Raw genomic sequence first — 23,587 nt, 5'->3', positions numbered from 1 at the left:
TTGTTCTCGTTTCAGGCAGCTGTTTTTAGAAAAAATGCTCTGAAAACCCGACTGCATGCTACCTTCCCGGCGCCAAATGGCAGACAGACAAAGCGTGTGAGCGCAGTGGAACATTTAGCCTCTTAAAAGACAGATATTTTCCTCAGGAGACCAAACTTGAGCTAAAAGGGGAGTGAATATTAGACTTGCAGTTGCCAGCTGGCCAGAGACACGACCCACATGAATGCTACTTTTTTGTACTGCACTGATGTAAATGAACTGTTTGCTAATGCTTAGCCACTGCCATTAGACAATAAGTGTGCTACATGCAGGTAAAGTATGATGCAACCTGCAATGGGTGCACACTCGTCTCCTTATGCATGACCCAAATAACAACATACTAATGCTATATAGTATACATGTAATACTGTATACATGTATGATGCGCACTGAAGGACGTCAATGAAATCACTGATTATCAGCACAAGCGAGTTCGGACTTTGAGTGTACTGACAAGACTAAGTAAGAATATTCCTCCGGTGTCAGTGTTTTATACCGAAAAGCCTGAGTGCATACCCACATTACCCTAAGTGATCCCACTGCAAAAAGTGTCAAGCATGGACAAATTAGTGAACCAATGCCGAGGCTGGCTCCCGTCGAGGGGCTCGCACACCTAATAAATTGGAACGTTGACCATGAGGAGACCCTGGGGAACCTGCAGGATACCAAGGTTGCATTTTTTTGGTTCTGTGTTTCGAGAAAATCAGTCTTGTGGGGAAGCGAAATGTCAATCACATTCATTGTTAATTCTGGATGATGTTTATTACATATACCTTAACTGTTGATAATGATGCTGAGAATCTCGAATGTGCTCACTGTGAGAGCATTATCCACTTACGGTTATGTTTTATAAAAGTCTTTCTGCCGTTTCTAAATTCATATCAAAGAGGCTGGGAAAACCCATTTATGGCTCATTTCAGTGAATCTTTCAAAGATAATGGCAACTTGGAATAATTGATGCGAAACATATGATTGGAGGTGTCACTATTGTGTATATGGCTGCTCAGCATCATCCTCTGTACGTCCACTCTTGGAGGAAGAAGACACATACAATTCTTTCACATATCCACTCATCTGGATTTCAGGACTTTATTGAGCAATAAAAAATATACACCAAGGAAAATATCATTTTCCTTTTTCCCCATATTGTTGTTCTTCCATCTCAAAATCTGATTTAATACTTCCAGACGAATGACCCATGATCCAAAGCGACAAAATGAAAAAAAAGAAGAAAAAAAAAAAAGAGCAGTCTTTTTAGTTCAACAGGAGACGTTGAAAACCACCGGGACAGTTTGAAAGCATCACTGTTCATATCGTTCACTGAAAATTTGAAAAATTTCAAACAGATTTGGTTTGAACAGGAGTGAAATCACAGACTAGGTCGTCACATCTGAATCTGCCTCTCCGTAGAGTTCTGCCAGTTTCTGGAACTCGGGCCCCCAGTCGTCCAGGTAGTTATAATCCTGCTCTGATTGCGTTCCAGGAGAGTCCAAAGGGCTGATGGATCCTGTGGGTGAGCCCTGGCCCTCGTAAGCGTAGGTCTGGAGGGAGTCATACGGCGGCACGCTGGTGTCCATGTCGGCCTCCACCAGTCTCTGCTTGATGAACTCATGCACATCCACCTCATCCAGCTCCACTGACGGGCTCCGGCGGCCGCGGGGCGGGCCGCAGTGATGCCTCACCTCCGGGCGAATGTCCCGTCGGAACTTGAGCTCTTCGGCGGCAGCTGGGTTACGAAGGGCGATGATGTCAAAGGCCTCGGTGTCCTCCTCGCCCCCGCCCTCGTCGTCGTAAGTGACCACGTTCTCTCGGATGTCCTCTTCGGAGATGATGAGGGGCTCTTTCTTGCTCCGCCTCAGTGTGATGAAGAGAACCACAATGGCTGCAAGACGGAAGAAGAGAAATGCCTGCATCAGTGCTTAAATTTTAAAAGTGCTAACGATAATACCCCTCAGAAAAAACAACACAATAACAACAAGTACACAAGTATAATTTTGAAAATGACTTCATACAATAAACTGACAAATTTAATAGCTGTAGACAAAAGTCAGACAGAAAGAAAATTGCTTTTCTCAACAATAAAATTGACAAACTGCTTAGCAGAACATCACATAATGGAACAGCTGAATGTGGTGACATGTTCTTTATGTGCATACCAATCCCTGCGTGTGCCTGTGTTTGGTAACTCGTAGCTCATCACAGACAAACACGCTGTGGTTCGTAAACAGCCAACCAAATGAACACAAGCAAATTTTATGTGCATATTTATCCGATTTTCCACCAGGACACTAAAACTAGCCACGCGATGAAGAGTAAATCCAGAATACGCTGTCGCTGACATTAGCAGTGGCTGTGATGATACTTCGAATGCAGGCTGCTGAGATGATGACAATGAACACATTATCATCATCTTTGGGGCAAATTCAGCCAAAATGCAATACGTCAAGTAAACAGGAGGCGAGGATCTGTAAGCACATGGAGGTGCGTCTCATGTGACCATCTTTAAGCTTCGGTGAGGTCAGTAATATAAAGAGTGAGCCATTAAAGAACATTAAAGAAAATATAGCAAGAAGCTCTAAAGCGTCTGTGCAGATAAGTAGCTTACGCTGCGACATATCTTTTCCAAATGTTAATGAAGTCATGAAGCCAAGTAATATTTGATGACATGCTACAGCTTGGAACTTGTTCCTACAACTAATGAGAGTTATACTTCTTTGGGTTAATGATGACCTCCCTGCAAGATGTTAACACTAATATCTATTTAATAAAATGGCATCAGCCAGGGAAGTACATTTTTACAGCAGCAGCAATATCTAAGAGTTCATTATGAAACATTTTCAGCGAAGAGCGAGATAGATCAGCGTTCCTGCAGAGGCATCTTTGCCTCACAATTAAATTGCATTGAATGTTAGCAGGAGGAAAACCTTAAAGGTTCGTAGGAAAGAAACTGGAGACTAGAGGTAGATAGAAATGTTTTCCACATCTTAGCATTCCACATCAAGCTGTTATATGTTATATTTATCTAAACAGCAGCACACTGTGTTAGATCAGCCTCTCGGGATTAGAGCAAGAAAGGTGCTGGTTGTGGATTAAGCGGCGGTAGAGGTTTCAGCTTTCATAATGTCAGGGATGCAGTGATGCATTTGGCTAATCTACTGTATTTACTCAAGCAATACATTTTTGTGTACATATTGTGGCGATCATGACACGCTGTAGACAGACTACAAAACAATTTCAAAGAGAGGATTTAAGCCTCAGAATAGACTGACTAAAGGTGCATTGACACCAAGCTTGAGCTGTTTAGTCACTGAGTCTTTACTCCTTCACTTCACATGGGCAGGTGAGAATAATCCAAGCATTCAGGCTTTGGTGGTGCTGAACAAGTGGACCAAAACAGACCTCCCCCACGTTCTGTCACAGCTGAGAAACTGACCCGACTACAGTACATGAAATCCCTCTTTTTAAGATTATAATCGTGGACAGATGAACTCACCAGGGAACCCCCCCGGGACAAAACTTAGACGTAATGACAACAGTTTGTGGTAACGTCTTTTTTAATGAGGCCACAGCGCTGACACGGCGGGGTGGCCTCACTGAGATAAACGCATGATCTCCGACAAAACGTGAAACTTGGCTCAGCGTTTCAGGTGTCAGATTTTCAGGTATTACTTTTGAACCTGACCTTCCAGGATCAGATGGGATCATCTCACCAGCACTGAGACACTGAGACCAACGCAGACCTTTGCTTTCTTTGACTCATTCTCGATGGTAGAGGCGAGGTCTTAAGATTCTGACACGCAGACATGCGTGCTTGAAATTTCGGATTTTTTATGAGTTTGTGTAGCATTGGCACATGCCTCCCGCCTCCAGAAAAAAAAGCACAATTAATCAAGTTACCTCAAGCCAGATAGCAAAGTGGATCAGATGGGTCTGAGAACCCCAGGGCATTTGCCAACTTAATCCAACTCCAGGTATGAGCAGGCTATTAGAGCCGACTAGAAGCATCTAGCAGCCAGCAGGTACGCTTGGAGCACAAAATAATGAAATCAATTAACGTAATCTGGATTCATACCCATACGACTCTTTCTATATGTCTGTTTCTTACTGTTGTAACGGCGGGGCCTAGAATCCAGCTTCTTAGCCTGGCAGGACAATGGATCACTAAAACTCAGCAACTGAACTACGTGTGAGGCCACGAGGTGTTTTTCACAAACCCTGATTGAACTTTTCCATTACGGGCTGGAAAAATGTGCTTGACTGTATGCTTGTGACTAAAGCAATTATGTCTATCCATTAATTTGTCTGCATACTGTATTTCATTGTGCGGTTTCTTGCCTGTGTTTTTTAATGAATTGTCCCCCAACCTGCATACGATTAATCTATGGAAAAAAAATCACTTCTCTCCACCTGCAGTGGCACCCCAAGTGGGGTTACAGAGGGTGAAAAATGCAATTTGTGTGGGACAGTGCTTATCGCTCAACTTGTTTAAAGCAACCAATTACGCAATGCAAAGATGTGAGAGTGTGTGGGGTGAGCTGGGTCATGGTAAGCAGAACTAGGATTTTTTTTTATTATTATTTAGTTTTCTATGCATGTGTTCAAGCTGCTCCAACTGTCCATCTACAGTTTAAAACCTCAGCTGGGTTTAGAGGGAAACAGCCTGAATATAATGAGAAACTATTACCCAGACAGTCAGTTGATGCACCTTTTATTATTTACCAGCATTTCATACACCAGATTTCACTTTCCACAGTTCATGATATACTTGTATTTGTAGTATATTCCCATCCACTGTACACACCACATTGTAATACACTCCTTGCATTAATACTCCCTCAATGGTCCATTCAGGTCATTTCATACGCCTGGCCAAGGCCAGTTGAGGTACACCACTTATGGCACTGGAGAGCATTACTCCTGTCCACAGATATCTATTTGCTGGAGTAGAAGCCATTGCAGGAGCCTCATTTAGGCTGCATTTACCCCGTTTATGGAAGATTACACTGGGAGGCTAGAGGGCTGTATTGCATTGTAAAATAATGTGTCTAATCCTCCTCGTGTAACTTCTCAAGGCAGAACGTATACAACGTAAGTAAAAACACTACGATCAATACATAAGCCATTACATTCAAGTGTGAACAATCAGTTTTTAAACAGCTTTACAAATGCTGTTTATTATTGAGAAATAAAGCGATCTTGACCGAATCGGACTGATGTTGACAGTTTGTGTACTGGTCCTTTAACTTGTTTCTGTGGCACTGGAATGAAGGAACTGCTGAGGGTTATTATACAATATTTTTATTAATTATCATAGAAAATAAGATCCTCAAATTAACTGAAACATTCCATTTTACTAACGACATGGTATTAAAATTTCCATGAGCATTAAGTATTTGTTCTGCGCTGAGTTCATTCCACATTAAGCAGGTTATGGTTGTGTTTTTAATCCAATGCCTCTTTTTACCCAATTACTACTGTAATACTGTACCATTTCATTTGAATTCAAATCAGTCCAATCCAAACAATGATCTGCTTATGAATATTTTATGTCATTTCAGTCACGTGTAAAGGCCATTATCAACTGAGTCAGCTCAGAGATCGTTTGTATCCCGTTTTTGGTTTGCTGCGGGCTTAATTAGGGTGGCTTATTAGAGGGCACAGAGATAAAACATGGACATTAATCGGACAGATGGAAAACAATCAGACACAAACAAATCACAGTGACAAGCCAGAACTGAAAGGGCGAGCCATGTCTATGTAAGTGACACGCAGTAGACATTGGTGCGCTGGCTCCACCTCTTTTATCTGCCAACCAATCAACCAGCTTGGCGCTACGTCACGACACCCTGTGCAGGAGGACATGTCGCTCATTTTTTCTTACGTGTCTCTAAAGGTGTGCTCATGCAAAGCATATTTGAGTCGTTTGCTCATTATGGTCAACAAAGCACAAACTGTCCCGAGGCTGGAGGTCGGAGCTGCTGTTGGAGCCTTCAGGGCAGCTCTTCTTCATCCCCTCATGCTGGACTGAAGGCAGACTGGACGCTACAGTGATTCACTACAGACTACAGAGGTACGAAGGAGTATGATGGGACTGGACAGGCCAAGGCTAGCTGGTTAGCATGCTAGATTCAGTGGGAATATCCACATTACATCTTTGACATAATCAGACTGTTACTTCTTCACATTCTATTGATAATATTAGTAATTTTTGATGTTTTTAGTTCTTATATTCAGAGAGACAGACAGCATAGGGACAGAGGGGATCATAACACCCACATTTAGCTTCTTTATTATCCCTGGTATGAGATTTCCTAAAAGTGATGCAGGTAGTCAAATGACTGGCTGTTAATGGAGTGTAATCTGATTTATTTTGCCCCACTGACAGAATCTCAAATCTCATGGCGTTACCTCTGTCCAGTAGCTGAGTTATGGGTGAGACAGCTGTAACTGGGAAGTGTGAAACCCAAAATGCAACACAGATTAAAAAAAAAGAAAAACAAAGGTGTTATGAAATCCTGTCTCTTTCTCTCTCTCTCCATCCTAACTACTACCTTCCTCGTCCTGATGATTAGCGATTCAGCGTGTGTCTCTCACTCGAGCTTTGGCTCCAAACAGTGGTGATGGCCTTTTGTTCGCCTCAGCCAGAGGGTTTGGCATAGAGGAGGAAGACAGCTAGTATGAATATGCATAACCTTCACGCACTAATGTCCACAGACAATCACAGAGGAGAGGAGGGGAGAGCGGCGGCGGCGAAGCCGTGTTATTTGACAGTTTTGTCTAATCATGTCCTTCTGCAGCTTGGTTTGCAGAGGAAAAACATTGGTCAGTGACATCTCTCACACCTAAAGTTTTGTTGACTTTGGTAAATTTAATGAGACTTTGACTTGGACACCATTTTGCAGATATTTTTCACCTCTAACATTGTGTTTCAATTTGAATTTCTTAACCTGATCTGTAAAGCTGACGATCCACGCCCCAATTTCAAAGTGACGAGATCATATAGTTTCTTCATTTGCTGCCTTTGCAAAGACTGCTTGCTATAGTAACACGGCACGCGTACTCATTGACTGAAGCGTGTTTTCTGGATGCTACGACGAGCTGCTAACGCGGATGTAGCCCTGTTTGTCTTCAGTGTATTTCTGATTGAGTTTTGCATTCAGGGTGCAGAGCACATCCGTCACACATGAAATCAGCGAGAGAGGCATCTGTACTGGCTGTCACCGCATTTTTTCATGCTTCTCCCTTTGCTCTTCTAGTCACAACATGCTGTGTCAAACACGTGCCGGGCAGAGAGTGATGGAGAGGAAGATTCAGCTGCATTGCAAGAGAGCAGATCTGAATTGAATTTCAAATCATCGACAAATGTGATTTAGTTCTAGTCTGATTTTCTGATTGGAGCTGCCGGTCTGAAGGTGAACGCGGCGTATTCTCAGACTTCTTTCAGTTGTACTCACCTCCTCTGAATCACTCTGACCCTGCAAACTCTATTCACCTCTTCTTTGCTGTCTGTGTCCTCACCATCTCCTTTCAAGTCACCTCTCCTCCAGCTTCCTCTCTCTGTGTCCTCCTTCTCCTCTGTCCTTCGTATCCTTTTCTTTTCTTCCGCCCATGCCCTCTCCAACTCTTTCTACCCTCATTCTGAATTCTACCTGAGTCCTCACATGTCTATTCATCCCTCTCTCCTCCTCTGCCCTTGTCAAACCCTTTCAAACCCTTCCACCCTTCCGTGCTCCTCTATGGTTCATCTCCCCCATCCATGCCCTCAGGATATTTGCCCCTGGGCAGCTCTCCCCCGCTGCAGTCCCCACTGTGGCTGTCCCAACTTACCCAGCAGGATGACGATGCACAGCAGGATGGCGATCAGAGCCCCCGTGCTGAGACCCGCCGAGGAGAGGAACGCTTCGCCTTGGCACATCCGGATCCTGCCGTGGCGTTGGCATGGGCACACCCGCAGGGTCAAGGTGCTGGTGCCGCTCAGCGACGGCTCCCCGCCGTCCCACACCACTATGGGCAGCTCGTATAGCTCCTGGGTCAGGTGGTTGAAACGCCGCCGCCTGGCAATGATGCTGGCTGTGCTGTCTAAAAATTAAAAGAAAAAAGATTGTTAAGGAAAATTGAACCCCGTGGCTAAGAAGACTAATTGATGGTTTCCTCTTTCTTCTCAATTGCTTTGCTCTTTCAGCAAAGTCTGCAATTACCTATTTATGCAGACAGACATTTAGATTAAGGGTAAGAATCATCAGCTAAACAGAAAAAAAAAAAAAAAACCCTATCCACGACATTTGCCTTTGTGAATTGCATTTGGTGCTTTTGAAGTACCTCAAGCTGCTGGATTTCTTACTGTGTCTTAAAGCTGCTTCCCCGTGTTCCAAGACTAATTAATTTCAAAGGTGTTCTTTTACTATTTTAATGTGCTGCAAAAGAGCAGTTCACCTTGGCCTCTGCAGAAACACTCTTAATGGAACATGTCATGAAGATAAACAGAAATAAAAAAGGCTGAATTTGTAGAGAAGAAAAGGCAAATAAAAGAGAACTCGAGAGGAAGGTTTTATGGCAAGATTCAGCAAAGAGGAGGAAGCAAATAAACACACGGATGCAACACTTGTATACACGTGGGGAGAAAAGCTGGACTGAAAAGGAGCTTATTGTGTATATCAGCACACTCTCCCTCAGGTAGACATATGACAGTGATGAAACAACTCTAACTGGCTTGAGCTCATACAACAACTCCATTCCACACAAATATTCATTTCTTCGAAATGAATGTATTTTATCTACCAAAGGAGATCTTGATTTCAATGTGTTATAAAGATGGAATATTTAAGGTGGTACATGCACAGCAGGCTATCCGCCAGTGTCCTCTATGTTGCTGCAGCCAACCGAAGCAGCCTTGTTTACTTCAGCCAAGTTTATTTTTACATCAGTGGATTGCAGAACTACAAGGAGATTATATAAATTAGGAGCAATGTCGACATTTACATGCATGTCTGTGCTAAACAACAAACCAAAAGACAGAAGCACATACAGCTCCTGCATGGACAGCAAGAGCTGACAGGGCTGCCACGAGCCATCCGGTGGCATTTATGGTCCCGTTGCCCAATAATTCCAAACCCGAGTCACCATGCTGCATTGACTTTCACCAAAGACAGTTTCATCCATGCTGCTTTGGCAACAACAGCACAAAAGGAGTGCCAGCCGAGCGCTTCCTTCAAGGATAAAGCAAAGGAAATACAGATGCCAACAGGAACAGGAGAACAGCTGACTACTGATGAAGCGCATCTGTAACTTCAATCTAAATTTGTACACCAACAGCTATATATTATAAGATTGTGAGATTTACTTTCAGGTCTTGACATAAGGCTGGGTGATTCATGCACCTGGATGACTAACTAGGGCCTCACATGACTGACTAACGAGAACCTTACAGGCATATATATATATATATATTATACGTGTGTGTGCGTATCCACACATTATTTTAAGTTATGAAAATGCTGAATCGTGCACAGGGCAACCTTTTCCTTTCCACCCAGCAAAAACACCTCCGTCGTGCTGTACTATCATGCTGCTGCTCTGAGACCTCTCCTCCCACTCCAATCTCTGCTCCATCTATGAATAATTATAATGATCGACAGTTGGAATGACAACACGTACTTCAAGCTTTATTAAGTCAGACTCGCAGTATCACCGTATCAGCAAGCAGATGGGTGGGGGGTTTGAGAGAGTGGAGTGTGAGAGATGCAAATAACAAGGAAGAGAGATGGGGAGTTGGAAGATGAGAGGAGGGGGAGGCGAGGGGGTGAATGGAGGAGGTGTTTGCGTGCGTGTTTATGTGTGTACGCGTGAGCCAAAGCGAGAGCAGAGAGGACGAAGGCAGAGGCTGAGGCAGAGAGAGACAAACAAGCTGTGTGTACATGGTGTTCGCCGTCACAGCCTTTACACTCTGAAGCACAGCACCACAGCAGCAAGGGTCCTTGTACAGACCACAACGAGGAAGTGCACATCAATTATGTCATGCTAATTTCACATTAAGCCGCCTCTCATCGCAGGTGGGTGGAGGAGAGCTGTGCGCTTGTTGATTAACGCCGCAGTGAGATGATGGGCCGTGTGCAGCCACGTGGCCTGCACATAAGAGGAAGGACAGCACGAGTTAGCGCGGTCTCAGCTTCACTGTGTTGTGACAGCTCACGCTACGTGATGTTACCTACAGTGCGAAGCAGGTGACACCCAGGAAATGAGGGAAAATATGCTTTTAAGAGCATTTCACACTCCACTGCAAATGATTCTGAACGGTCTGATCTGTGTTATTTTGCAGATCACTAACAATCAATTTCCCATTTTTTCTGGTGTCTGGTTTTCTATTGCATAAAAAAAAATGCACAAATGCATTAATATGCGTGTGTGTGAGGAAGGCTCTACTCAACCCTGCGGAATTCCCTCCGCGATGGGTTCGTTAAGCCGAAGTACAAGCCACTAACTGGCAAATGGCCTCATTTTTTGACTTTTCCAAAAGCATTAGCATGCTAAGTGAGGAATCACTTACATAACTTTGGTATCACTCATGCATTACTGTCTCTGCATCTCAAGACATCAAGTTAAATTAGATTTCACAGCAGGAAAAACTTGGACGTGCAGAAATTTGCCAATTTCATGGGAATATTTGCCCAGTAGGACTCTCCTATGATCTCTGTGGTCACTATAAACTTTTGCTCTGTTCGTTTTCTTGACTGAACAAAAATTCTCCTATTTAAACTCTATCATGGTATATGAAAATGGAAAACACATGGAAAAGTGCACGGAAACTCAACATATGAAGTGTTATTAAAAAAAAAAAAGCAAACCAAAAATATCTCAACAATAGACACTCGCGACGCAGCCACGTCTCTACAGACTTCACACTTGCCTACACATGCACTTAGCTGGATTCCTTGTGAACTTTGGTGGGTGTGTGTAGGTGCCGGTGATGGGATTCAGCACGAACCTGCTCTCAAGCTGCCACTTGGAGTACAACATAAATTGTGGTGGCACTATTTTGGGGAAGAATGTATTCTGCGTCACATTCTAAAGGTGGGCACTTAATGTTGGGGATGGCTCAAGTTTATACAGGCTGGAAATGAAATAATATCTCCCCATGTTGTGTGTAAATCAGTTCAACTGAGCATTCCCCCAATGACGAGGTTGAGCAGTATCCTTCCTATACTGCCCAGCGTAAAACGTACTGGGAAACTTTGCCCTGAATGAGGGCTTCATATCCAGATTAATGTATGTTTCATTTGCTCTTCCTGTACCGAGGAGGCTAACTATACAATCCAAGCTAGGTGTATTTGTATGTGCTAGCCAAAAATTCACCACCAACATGCTGCCAAGGACTCCTGGGTGGAAATGGCACTTTTGAAATGACTGCATGTTCCCAAAGTGCCAAGATGTAAACTGTACTAATTACTAGACTAATGATACTGTAATTATTTGGTTTTCTAAGTGACTTTTTTGGCTTCGTGAGCCCCTGTCAACCAAATGGAACAGAGCAAATACAGATATCATTACAGATCCAGGTGTTATTACATTGTTATTACATATTGAAGGGCAGCTTTGACTATCAAACACTAATATCAGTTTGTATAGAAATAATGGGCCTTTCATGCAGACACATCATGGGACAAACAGAGCAACCTCCTTTAAAAGAAGCCCCTGCATTCAATAAGGATTAGTCTGACTCAGTGAGGCTTAGTTTAACAACACATGCCCGGCAGTGACAACAGATAGCAGTTAGTGATCCAGCTGCTTGTAAAAAAAAAAAAAAAATTATATTGGTCGGTTTCAGCATACCCACTGTCACAGCATGGTATGTTTGTTCCATAAGGTTGTGTTTTGTGTATTTGAGTTAATTATGGGCTGTCCTGCATGCTTCTGTGGTAACTATCAAAAGGGACTGCAGAATACTATTATTATGTTCCTCTGGTACGCAGGAACAAATCGCTCCGCGGCTCCGATGTGGCAGCAGCGGCTGCTGAGGCCTTACTGCTCACATAACCGGCTTTGGCAAAACAACATTGGCTTATTTCATTTAAACAATGTTACTCACTTTTCTTGGTTCATAAACATCAAGTAATCAGAGGGAGAAAAAAAATGATTGAAGAAAAGAAAATCTAATCAAACCCTCCAATGTGAGATCGTGTCTGACGATTGTTTGCTGTTTGTTGTGCAAGTTTTGACAAAGTCTGTAGGAGACAAGCTGCTCTGCCCACTTTGCACAAATCATGCTGTTTCAGCAGATAATGGCTGTTTCAGAATCTAGAAGTGTAACACCCGTTGCAAGCGAAGTGTGAATGACATAAAATCTAATTAAACGTCCCACATATCAATGGCCTGACAGCGCTTCTTTCAACACAGCTGATTAACTGTAATATTATAAGGTCTTCTGTGTGCACACTGGAAGAAGATGCCTTCAGAAATCAATTGATCTATTTAAGTATGTGGGTTATTTAGAGATCGTAGCCTCCGTTTAATTGCCTTTTTAGAAGCAAATGTCATCACAATGTGACAGATAAGGAGATCAAAGCGGCATTCAATTTTCAGTCATTGTAAAGCAGGCATGGTCCGGCTGAATATATTTAAAGGGCTTTTAACAGAACAGGTTTGTCACAAAGTGCTTTCCCAGACCAGCAGAGTAGAAGCATTCCCCTTGTTTTTCAGCTATAATGGTGCCTAATACTCTGTAGGAGGTTGACCTGCATTTATTGTAGCACATCCAGCACTTCAACTGCATGAACACATCTGCATGACAACTCTGGATTTAAGGATCCTTGCTTTCATCTCCCCCGAACAAAGATCGCACTTCAAGCGCAGAAAAGGCCTTGATCTGAAACTAAGACTAAGAATCTGTGTTTTCTTTTTTGCTAAAAATCGACAATCGCTAAATGGAGCTGGAGCTGTTACTGAACTGCACGAGAAAAAGGCACCAATTGTAACAAGATAATAGTCTTTAACAAATCCGACATGGTTGCAAGTACAGAAAACAGCTTCCTGAAAAGCTGAAGTGCTTTAATTAATGGCTTCTTTTAAAAGTCTGGATTGTTAAATTACCTGAAAAGAGTGAGAGGGAGGGATCAATTGCAGGTATCGCTAGTTATTTATCTAAAAAAGGAGTCATTAAGTATATCAGAGTGTCTCAAACTAAACCCTTTTTTCGTCCTGCAAAAACTGTGCATGCAGCCAGAAAAATCCAAGTTCATGAGGATCCATTGTGAGCAAACTGTAACCGAGGAGGAAAGGAGGTCATGAGAGAGTTAGTCATGTGAGTGACTGAGAGGGATTTTCGTCAGTTGCACAACAACAGAGGGAGGTATTAGACTCTGGCACAGAGCAGCTACCAACTGTTGGTCTGCTACAACGGCAAAGAAAGAAGTTGCTTGGAGTGTGAAGGGCTTACTTTAATTATCAGACACAGGAGTCAACAGTATGGCGCATTGTGCCTCTCTCCCTCTCTCTCTCTCTCTCTCTCTCTCTCTCTCACCCGGATATTGTGAACACAGCAAATAACTTCTAATACACAGCGGCAGGAGAAAGCTATATGACTCCTGACGCCTCTTTTGAGTGGAAGCGCAAATGCAGGCTCCAAGTGACTGGAGATGACTGGAGCAGCATGAGCTCAGAGTGCAGCGGCTTAACATTAAGAGGGAGGTTGGTGTTTTGAAGCTGCAGATGAGCTCGGAGGGATGGAGAGAGGAGGAAAATAGCTGCTGTGAATCATTCTAGGTGGACAAGGAATTATAATAGAAATGAGTAAGCAAGCAAACGACACAGGTGAACTGAAACAGGCTGCATGCTAAATGTTGTAGCGTAATTGTAGCAGTGCCCTTCATTGACAAACTGCTGAATACACATAACAGTGTGTCTGATAGTGCATAGCTTAAAGGTACTTCTTTTTTTTAACCACTTGATCAAGGCATTTAACTGCTCCAGTGGAGCTACTCTGTGGTCAACAGAACAAGTTGGAGGCTTCGCTGTGCGGTTGCCTCCCTTTCATCTGGTCAACTAACCGTCCTGGCTGTTGCTCTAAGTCAGAACACGCTCTTTAACAGCTTTAGCGGTTAAAGAAAGGAAGCTGCAGGAGGAGGTACAAGGGCCCCTGTATGTTAGAGTGACCGTTTGAATCCCACATCTGCGCCCTCTGCATAACTGAAGGCATAAAATAGTGAACATGGCCTCCAAAGTCAAAGGGATGCCACAAAGGCAGTTAAGCAGTATGTATGAAGAACTCTTAAGAAGCAAAGCAAGCAGAATTATTAATGACCCTTCTCACCCACGGCACAGTGAATTTGAACTTTTACCCTCAGGGAAACATTATAGACTACGATGGCTAATAGAAATATCTTCAAGAAATCCCCCGCCCCGAGTGCTGTTAAGTAATACATGAAATTAGGATCCGCACCTAAGACTATGATACAGGGCAGTGCTTCTGAGACTTTGCTGTAATATTATTATTATCATTACTTTTGCTTACATAGAAGGGTCATTTTCTGAACACTTTATTGTATATGCTCCAGATTTGTGTATTTTAAGTTGTATTTTTGCCAGCGTCTAATGTTGAGACACCTTTTTCTTGCATTCTGCTTTATAATAATAATAAACGTTATTTGCATCGCACTTTTCAAACAAGAACTGCAGTTCAAAGTGCTTTACAACAAAGAAATGTAAATGAATGATTGAAATCAGACGCACCAAGCGAGCGCTTCACATCGAAAAGACACAGAATGGACATAAAAACAGGCATAAAATATTCATGTAAAGCTGGAGAATAAAAATGATTAAATGTAAGGAAAGCATGCATCCATAAATACATTCATGTATGTATCCTCCTATGTATGTATCCTGTATCTAACCTGAGTTTTGAGGGTGTAATTCAGAAATTGTGATTAGTGACATGACCGATTTATTCCAGAGAGATCATTTATCCTACAATAACCATTGTGGTGATAATAGTAATAATAATAACGTCCCTCAAAAAACAATGTATTCCTTCAAGTTTTCTCTGACGGATGATTAAAATATGAAGAATTTTCTATTTCCATGTCATGACAAATAATTGGCCCATCCCACGTGGGATTATATCACAGCTACACTTTGAGAAAAACAAGATCCTGTGGGATGCAGCAGGAGCTAAACCCAAATTGAAAGGCACCATTACTCAAACAGCATGAACTAAAAAGAAAAATGCCATCAATCCTTCCAGAAAGAAGGGTTTCCTTCCTGAATGGTTTGGGAATATTTTGCTGCAGATGGCTCTCTTGTGATAAATCTAACAACATTTGAGAGAATCACTTTGCAAGAGTGGGGCATATTTTCCAATGGTGGGTATGTGGATTAGAAATCTAGCTTTCAAGAGTTTAATTTGCACTGTGCACTCAAAGCAGACCTGGCCCAAGCTGTCCCTGTGGATAAACCTACTCACCAGGCACTTGCCTGTAAGGCCTGGCTCCAGGAGGGTTCCCTGGTTTCCCAAGCAAACCTTTCCAAAGACAGTGGGTTTTGAATTGCTCTTATTTTGGTCTCTCATCTGGAGCTAATACCTCCAACAAAAAAAGCTGCCAGTATCACAAGGGCTCTAATTTATTTGGTCAAAATATTACAGATGAAGCAGTACCCCTTCACCTCACTACACTTTTACAAACTGGGAGGTCCATTTGTATCCATGGGGGATTATAATTAACATTTTACTGTTCACAACTATATGATATGCCTCACATAACTGGCAGACATCCATAGAAAGAATGACTGCATCACTGTGACCAGCTTGTTGTTTGTTAACAAGTGATTTTTCAGCATTAGCTTCTCTTAGCGTTCCTTCCACACAAGGCCACACTGTGACTCTCGAACACAGCATCTGGCAAATCAGCAACAGATGTTTTGCAGGCAGTCGTGGAGGTGTTCCTCTGTGACTCTGGGGTATTTCTAAGAAATTCACAAATTGACAAAGATATGAAATACATTTAACAAGTGCTTTTCACAAGATATACAACGCAGTCACGTCCACAAAGAGGTGCCAGTGAGGAAAGGTGTCAGTGTGGCTCCCGGTTTTCTACCCAGTCCAGAAGTTGTCAGTGTGGTGCTTTCAGTTTTTGATTAGGTAAAAATACTTCAGCCCTTTCGGGAACGGGGGCTTCTGCACTCGACAGATCTATAGTACCAGTCAAAACTTTGGACAGCTTCTCAGCCTCTCCAGCTGGTTGAGAGAACGCCAACAGCGTGCAAAGCTGCCATCAAAGCAAAAGGACTTTGAAGAGTCTAAACTACAGAACATATTTTGCTTTGTTTACACTTTTTTGCTTAATGCATAATTCCATATGTCCTTATATAGTTTTGATGTCCTCAGTCCTAATCTACAATGCAGAAACAATAATAACAAAGGAAAAACACTGTGCAAAATTTGATTGGAACTATAATAAAAGAAACTATAAATGATTAAAACTATAGTAAATATTCTGTCCTCTCCCCAGAAAACACCGTCACACTTACACCTCCAGGCAACGCTGACTTCAGAGCTGCTCCACTGGGTTAATATGAAGGAAACGACTGTTGAATAAACACTTGCACTTTCAAAAAATTCTAATTTGTTGTGCTTCAGGAGATATATGTCTTTTTGCAGGCAGTGTTGCTTTGCTTGATTCATCTGCCCATTAGAGACATCCCCCACATCTGCCCCTTAAGTGCCATTCACATGAATGCACCAAAACTTGCCTCTGTATCTCGGTGTAGTTGAAGAAGGCAAGGGAAAGCACACGGTGAGAAGCACCCCGACCAAAGGCTAAACAGACTTATCTCCTATTATCACATCGATCTTTCTGGCGCTCCCTTCCTCTCTGTTTTCCTGCCTCTCTGTGGCTCAGAGATTCATCTGGAGTGCTGTGAACTCCTCCTCTCAGTGGGCAACTGTGGGATCTTCTGGCTGAGAGCTTTTAAAAGCCCTGTGATTGCAGACCAACACAGGGCTAGGTATTCACCTGAGACGGAGATGGTTGCCATGGCAACGCCCACCATTGGCCCAGCGCCGGCACGGAGTAATGCACGCAGGAGGGGAAAGAGAGAGCGCCAGAGCGGGTAATCCATTTGACAACACAACGCGCAAACATGCCAAACCTCTATGACTCCAGACCCGACTCAGAGTAGATCCCAGCGGTATTTGGATCTTCTGGTGTCTGCCGTACCCGGTTGACACGGCGCATAGGCGCAAGGAAATCACTCCAGCTTATTGAATCTTGGAATGTGAGCAACGAGGATGGAGCCCTGCCCCGAAGGCAGGAGTGCAAAACTCATAAGAAATGCAAACAAACATATCGATCGCTTTAATTACCTTCATTGTCTTTCAGGGTGAAGTTGGGATTAACTGGCAGCTGGCTCTGCAAAGCGAAGGAAAACCGCTGTCCGTTGGCAAAGTCATCCTTATCCACTGCTGTGACAGTCTGGATCTCCTGTTGTTCGGAGGAGACAGGGTGAATTACTCTCCAAAGACAACTCCTGCAACATTTAATTAGCCGCTGCACCATTTAGAATCATTTTTCACTCTAATTGCATGCAGGACAAGGAGCTGATCTAGTTTCTGATGCATGTCTCATTATTTGTTGATCATAATTGGTCAGAGTTCCTCTGACCTACAGCCAAGTGGCTTTGTAACATTTTCTCCTCTACCTCTCTACCTGTATGCTGCCTGAAAGAGAGTGTGTGGTGGCGATGCTAGGATTTCAGAACACTTTGCTTGTGCCGGGGAGGGGGGAAATGGCATCTAACAATGACAGGGGCGCTCTAAGGGCAACCTCACTGCCACTTTTGTCATCTTGTTACCCTTAATTGGTAAGAGACACAGTGAGCAGGGCGAGAGCTGCAGTTGAGAGGAAAACGACCTGATAGCCCCTGTCACCACAGGGAGTTCTTATCTGCAGTGTGAGATTTGGGCTGTTGTTGTGCTCCTGGTATACTTGCACAAGCCTCTGCCTTTAACTGTGCAGAATTAGGATGTGCTTAGCGTGTGCTTGAGTCTACTTATGTGGATGTCTGGTGGAAACTTTTGGCTGAGAAGAGCAGGTTTAACTTTCTTCCGGTGTTAATCATTCCAAAGTTAAGATGTAATGATTTCCCATGGCTGCTGCCACTTGATTACTCTTAAAAATTAGGATAGTGGGAAACTTGCAAAACCACAGGAAGCAATGCAACTGCGCGTTAGCTTGAAAATGCCTGCCTGGACTCACCCACAGGTCGGTTTCTAAGTCGCTGCAACGTTGCTCTGCATAATGCAATTTTTAAATAAGAGCATGATGAGTCTGCTGTGTCTCTGCTCTTGTTTAAGCATTTTTTGTGCTTGAATTTCTTCAGAAATCAGCCAGTTTGTCTCTGTAGGGTTCTGGCTTCCAGTGGTGTAGAAAGACTGCATATCTTTCAGTACAGTTCTCAGACTAGCACATGCATTAAGGATTTTACAATTTCAGATCGTTGAGCTGTACAGAGCTGTGAGTGTTGAGTTGACAAGATTCTCACTCTGTTAGCACATCTAGGTGTTTTATGTCATGTCACTGTAACTCCAAACCGGCTCATTTTTATTGACTGTCAGACGCGTTTCAGTGCCTGCTGTTGTCAGAGCCATTCACAGATCTGGAACCTTGACTTGTGGAACTGAAAATTTAGTCAGAATGTGAGCTTTGTGAATAATTAAACCCCTGCCAGGGATACGTGGTTTCAATTTCGACAACAATACGCAAACCCAGTTGCTCCTTTTAACACTGAAGCCCTGTTTTTGGAGACCTGAGGCTGCTAACGAAGGACAAAGAGAAGTGTGTTAATCATCCATTTCCTTTTGGTCAATTTTACCAGTGTTGCTGTGGTTAAACCAGCACTTTAATATACCTTGAGCCCTGATTTATAACCAAGTGTCCTTTTACAATTTTGATCAAAACCTGCAAACCAATCAGAACATTTTCCATGCCAGTGGTAGAAAGATTAAAATGTAAACAGACTGTAAAACCTGAATGAACAGCTGTATTATTTCACATGCAGCATGTTGTCCTCTGAATGGTGGTGTGCCACAGTCTCAGTCAGCACATAATTCTTCCCACTTAATCCCCTGGGCCAATAACCCTGAGGCTACTGCAACCTTAATTCAAATGTAATGCAAACTTTAATTCAAACTTTTCTTCCACTAGCTTGGAACTATTAAAAATGTATTTAGTTGTGTCTTCCCACTCTTTGCTTCATCATCCTTTGCCAAACCACCCTTTCAGCCATTTCCATGCTGCTGATTGCTCTATATCTCAAAAACCTTCTTAATTCGAATGAATCAAAGGCTACTGAGAGCAAATTGGAATGAGCTTCGATTTAGAGCTGTCATGGTTTGCTGCTAAGATACTCATTTTGAATGAAGGATGATTAAGCAGCTCTCTCCAGTGCCTTCAGAGTCTCTTACTGCTCAGCTCTCAGCGAGTAACCCAAACTGCTGAGGGAAACAATAGTTCAGTGCAGAACGTCTGTGGTCAGGGAGAAGACTGCGGTAAACACTTTCCTCCTGAGGTGAGTCCCTAGTGTTGGAAGATTTCAATGTGAGGACAGAGAGAGAGGAAAAAAACGATATGGCGACAGAGATAGCTGCTGCAGATTTTTCTAGGTGATTCCTAGGCGCTCACCTGTCCTGGCCTCGAGCTCTCGCACACAATGACTTCCTCATCTGTAGCTATTTCTGGCGGATTGTCGTTCATGTCCAGCACCTGGACGGTAACAGGGACGTGACTGAGAAGGCTGGGGTTGTCTGGAGCAGAGAGAGAACAAGTGACAAAGAAGATGAAAGTCAAAAGTGAGTCTTAATAACAAAGTAGAGCATCAACACTTTCATTTCAAACTGGGACACGCAGTGCTTTTCTTGTTGGACTGCTTATGGGTTTTGTCTCAGGTTGTGCCTCACTGAGGGATGCAGTGTTGCAGAAAGCAGTTTTCTGTATTAAAGCACATCTGATCATCTCCGTGCAGCATTTTCTTTTCCCAGCTGGTCACTTAGTTGTGATGCATTATTTGCCCTTTGTGCTGCATGAGCAACTCATGAAGCCTGTACATCATCTGCTTGAAATACACGATTTAACGTATAAATTCTGATTATTGAATTAAGATTTCATATGCCGTCTATATCCATACAGTACCATCAGCGCAGCATTATCAAGCTTAAGCGCTCCCAGAAGTGAAATGGGACAGTAATGTAATTTAGTTCTGAGCACTTAATGCAGCCTGTATGAAGCTACAGCAATACTGAGCAAAGACAACACTGGCTAATTTACACAAATTGTACAAATGCGAGATTGAGCTAGTCTTTCCAGAGAGCACAACCTTAAAACACTTCCAGTTCTCTGGTTGAAATGCTGCAGAAATGCCACCCCCTCAGAAAGGCGTCCACGTCCCTTTGTTTAATACCATATTTTTCCCCTGGTCATCCATACCCCCCCTGCCCCGGAGCAAGGCATTTAACCCTCAACCCTGAGGGGCACCTCAGTCTCCAGCAAAGAGTGGCTTCACTGAGTAGCTCTGATGTCCTACAGTATGAGTGTGTCACAGGACAGAGCTGAAAAATAGCATGCTTACTCAGCAAAACCTTCTGCGAATAGAAAAAAAAAGCCGGTGCAGGCGCAGCAGTTTTTTTTTTTATTAAATTAATGTTTCAACATTTTTATTTACTTCCTTGGTTTGCATACACTGTGTTTTTCCAGTGCCTAAAGAATGTCTGACAGTGCACCTACTGTATTACGAGACGGCTCTTTGTGCTTTTAGATGTCAAGTTAATCCAAAACTTAACACTAAAATTAAATCATACATTCAAGCAGGATGGTCTGTCTACTCTGGGTGGCCATTAGGAGGCGGGGTAAAGCCTCTGCAGGGTGGTTTGCAGTAAACTGTGCAGGGCGCTTTGTGTGTATGACACTGTGTGTCCTTGCTCATTCAAAGTGGTAAAAATTTATCATTCTTCCTTTTGACAGTGTCTTGGCATGGAACTGTATCCTTGAATACTGAGGAGAGGTGACGAGATAAAGAAACATTAGCATGCAGCACCTCTGCCGGTTGGCAAGAGATTTGCCTAATTGTGATTATAAATTACCCAACTTACCTGATAGCAATTCAAGAAGTTAGCGGGGCCTGCATTGATTTAATTAATTTTCAATGTAGGAAAGGGCATTGAAACAATTGGTACTAATTTGATTTTGTAGTTAATTATAAGAAAATACACTCGAACCTATTTGAATACATTCTAATCAATATGCAAATGATCTTCATCCTTGTTTTCTCCAGACTTTAATTGTTAATTTCACTATTAACTCACCTGGTACTAGGTTGTGTTTAAACACTGGGTGTGATTGTGATATTACTGTTAATAACGTTGCTGGAACATCTTGCAGTGCTGAAAACTGGGCAGGTGTAAACGGTGCAATGACGTGCATCGTGTTTACGGTTTACTGCTGACTAGGGATGGAAATTTAAAGCAATTTCTTTGGACTGACCATGTTAATGATTAAGCATCAGAACAATACTGTTTTTTCACCTTTGAAGTGGGACATTTTCATGGCATAACCCAAATAAAACCAGTGTTATAGTTCTGTGAAAAATCTTCATTCTTACTGTTTCTCATTCAATAAAGGAAGCAGAATATAAGCTTTTATGTGGTCAGAAGAGGTTTGTAAACAGTCTGCTCACTAAAATCTGTTTGGCATTGGAGGAGTGACACTGAACTGGAAAGCTGAAGAGCTGCAGGCAACGGTGAACCATTACCACCTATATTTTTGTTCATTCTATCGAACTATGTAATTGCTGACATTGTGGACTGATAGTTAGGCTAAGACTGTGGATGTGTGTTCGTTAACATGTGCAGTATCCTGCCGAAGTGTCTTTGATCAAGACATTGAAGTGAATATCTGAATAAAGTCTGCTCAGGGCCTGAGAGGCGCTGCTGATTTTACTCTGTAGGTGAAGAGGGAGTGTGCAGAGCGGATTCACGCGGCCATTCCTCGTTATGGAACCTTCCTTTTGTTGATATTGATTCTCAGTCCAATTTTACACGCTATGAATCTGAGCCTGGGCTGCCCTCTGACTATATGATCCCCTTAGGGTGTCTTGTTATCTTGTGGAAAAGGACAAAAAAAAAAACCCTCTGGGTAGAACTATAGCACCTACCATTTATTTTTTAATCTTTATTTCTGCTCTTTAAATCATGCTGTTGTGGCACAAACTCACCAACAATTTGAATGCAGTTCTGATAACGATTTATAATGTCTCCCATTAGCTTGGGGCTAAACAAGATGAGTGTGGAAAGAAATAGCAATCTCTTTTAAGTGCGTTTTTCTGGCAACTGCAGAGCAGCATTTCAGGTATTTACTCCAGTCCCTGAAGGTGGCAAACGTGAGAAATATAGCCTGGTTTTTTAAATATTTCCATGTAAGAAGGTGAAGAGAATGGTACGTAGGGTATACATGTACCTCTGTATCTGCTCATTTACCTCCTGTATCACAAAATGTTCAATGTCAATACGAATGGAGAAAAATGTGGAGAATTCTAAAGTAAAGCGCTTCTAAACCTGATGAGTCTGCGGCTATATTGAAATTTTCTATTTCATATTAGCACTGAGGCTGAGCTAGAACACCCTCAAGTTTCCAGACTTTCTTGAACTTTCTGAGGTAGAAAAGTAAGAATCTGTTTGTGCAATAGGAAGCAGGAAGCATGTCGACATGGCAAGAAATTCAGAAATCAAGAAAAATACATCTGCTCTCGGTCACATAAGAGCAAACATAACGCAGCAGGTGCATTACATTTACTCGCCCACGTGTAAACATTAAGTTTATGGAAAGCGACCTGGGTACCTACCAACCTCCGAGGCCATCGCAGTGATGTTGTGCCAAGACAAGTCTTCTCTGTCCAGGTGCTGTGTCGTCCGTATAACTCCACTGCTTTCATCGATTCTGAAATACCTTACGCCTTCCTCTTTGCTGTCCAAGAAATACCTATTGGGCAAGCAAATTATGGTCTTATGGATCCACTCCAGATGCATTTTTCAAGAAACACAGCAGTGGAAAAGATGGAGAATGTTACTGACTACATTTTCACGTGGAATTAAAGTCACCGTAATGCTGCGGAAAATGACGAGATGTAGCTTTACAACTGCATTTTGTAGATTTTTAACTGAGACGTCTTCATGTCTTTTGACCTGCACATCACCAAAACCGCCTCCACACACTCTACAGACTTTACATTGAGAGGACATACTGCAACTACAAAGTCACACATTTGATATTTGACCTGTCAGCAGGTTCACTTCCTGTTCTGTGCTGAACAACACTGAGTGGAAAATACCTAAAATGTAAAATGTGAAAGGCTAAATTGGGGTATATATTGATTATAGGGGCATTCCAGGAATTTGGTGTTGCACTGGTCCAAGTTCCAGACATGAATGCAACATTCCAACACGCAACCAATCCACTGATTCGATTTGAACCCCCCTGCTTGGTAAACCCGGCTTTTGAAGTTCATAACACAG

At 42.7% G+C, this 23,587-nt stretch overlaps 1 protein-coding gene across 2 annotated transcripts in view; it reads right to left on the bottom strand.

The window, feature by feature from the left end:
- Window positions 1–1,098: 1,098 nt before the first annotated feature.
- LOC143339916 (cadherin-18) overlaps window positions 1,099–23,587 on the bottom strand; it is a 146,123-nt gene continuing 123,634 nt past the window's right edge. For both annotated transcript variants that reach the window (XM_076761472.1, XM_076761471.1), the window contains exons 8-12: window positions 22,918–23,054; window positions 19,707–19,828; window positions 17,390–17,507; window positions 7,867–8,118; window positions 1,099–1,921 (exon numbers count right to left, since the gene is read on the bottom strand). In XM_076761472.1, coding sequence (XP_076617587.1) covers window positions 1,416–1,921; window positions 7,867–8,118; window positions 17,390–17,507; window positions 19,707–19,828; window positions 22,918–23,054 — 1,135 coding nt within the window. In that variant the 3' untranslated portion in view covers window positions 1,099–1,415. The remainder of the gene's footprint in view (window positions 1,922–7,866; window positions 8,119–17,389; window positions 17,508–19,706; window positions 19,829–22,917; window positions 23,055–23,587) is intronic.

The sequence above is a fragment of the Chaetodon auriga genome, chromosome 21, assembly GCF_051107435.1.
Source record: "Chaetodon auriga isolate fChaAug3 chromosome 21, fChaAug3.hap1, whole genome shotgun sequence".
Classification (NCBI taxonomy): Eukaryota; Metazoa; Chordata; class Actinopteri; order Chaetodontiformes; family Chaetodontidae; genus Chaetodon; species Chaetodon auriga.
This window is presented reverse-complemented; position numbering and strand designations above follow the sequence as displayed.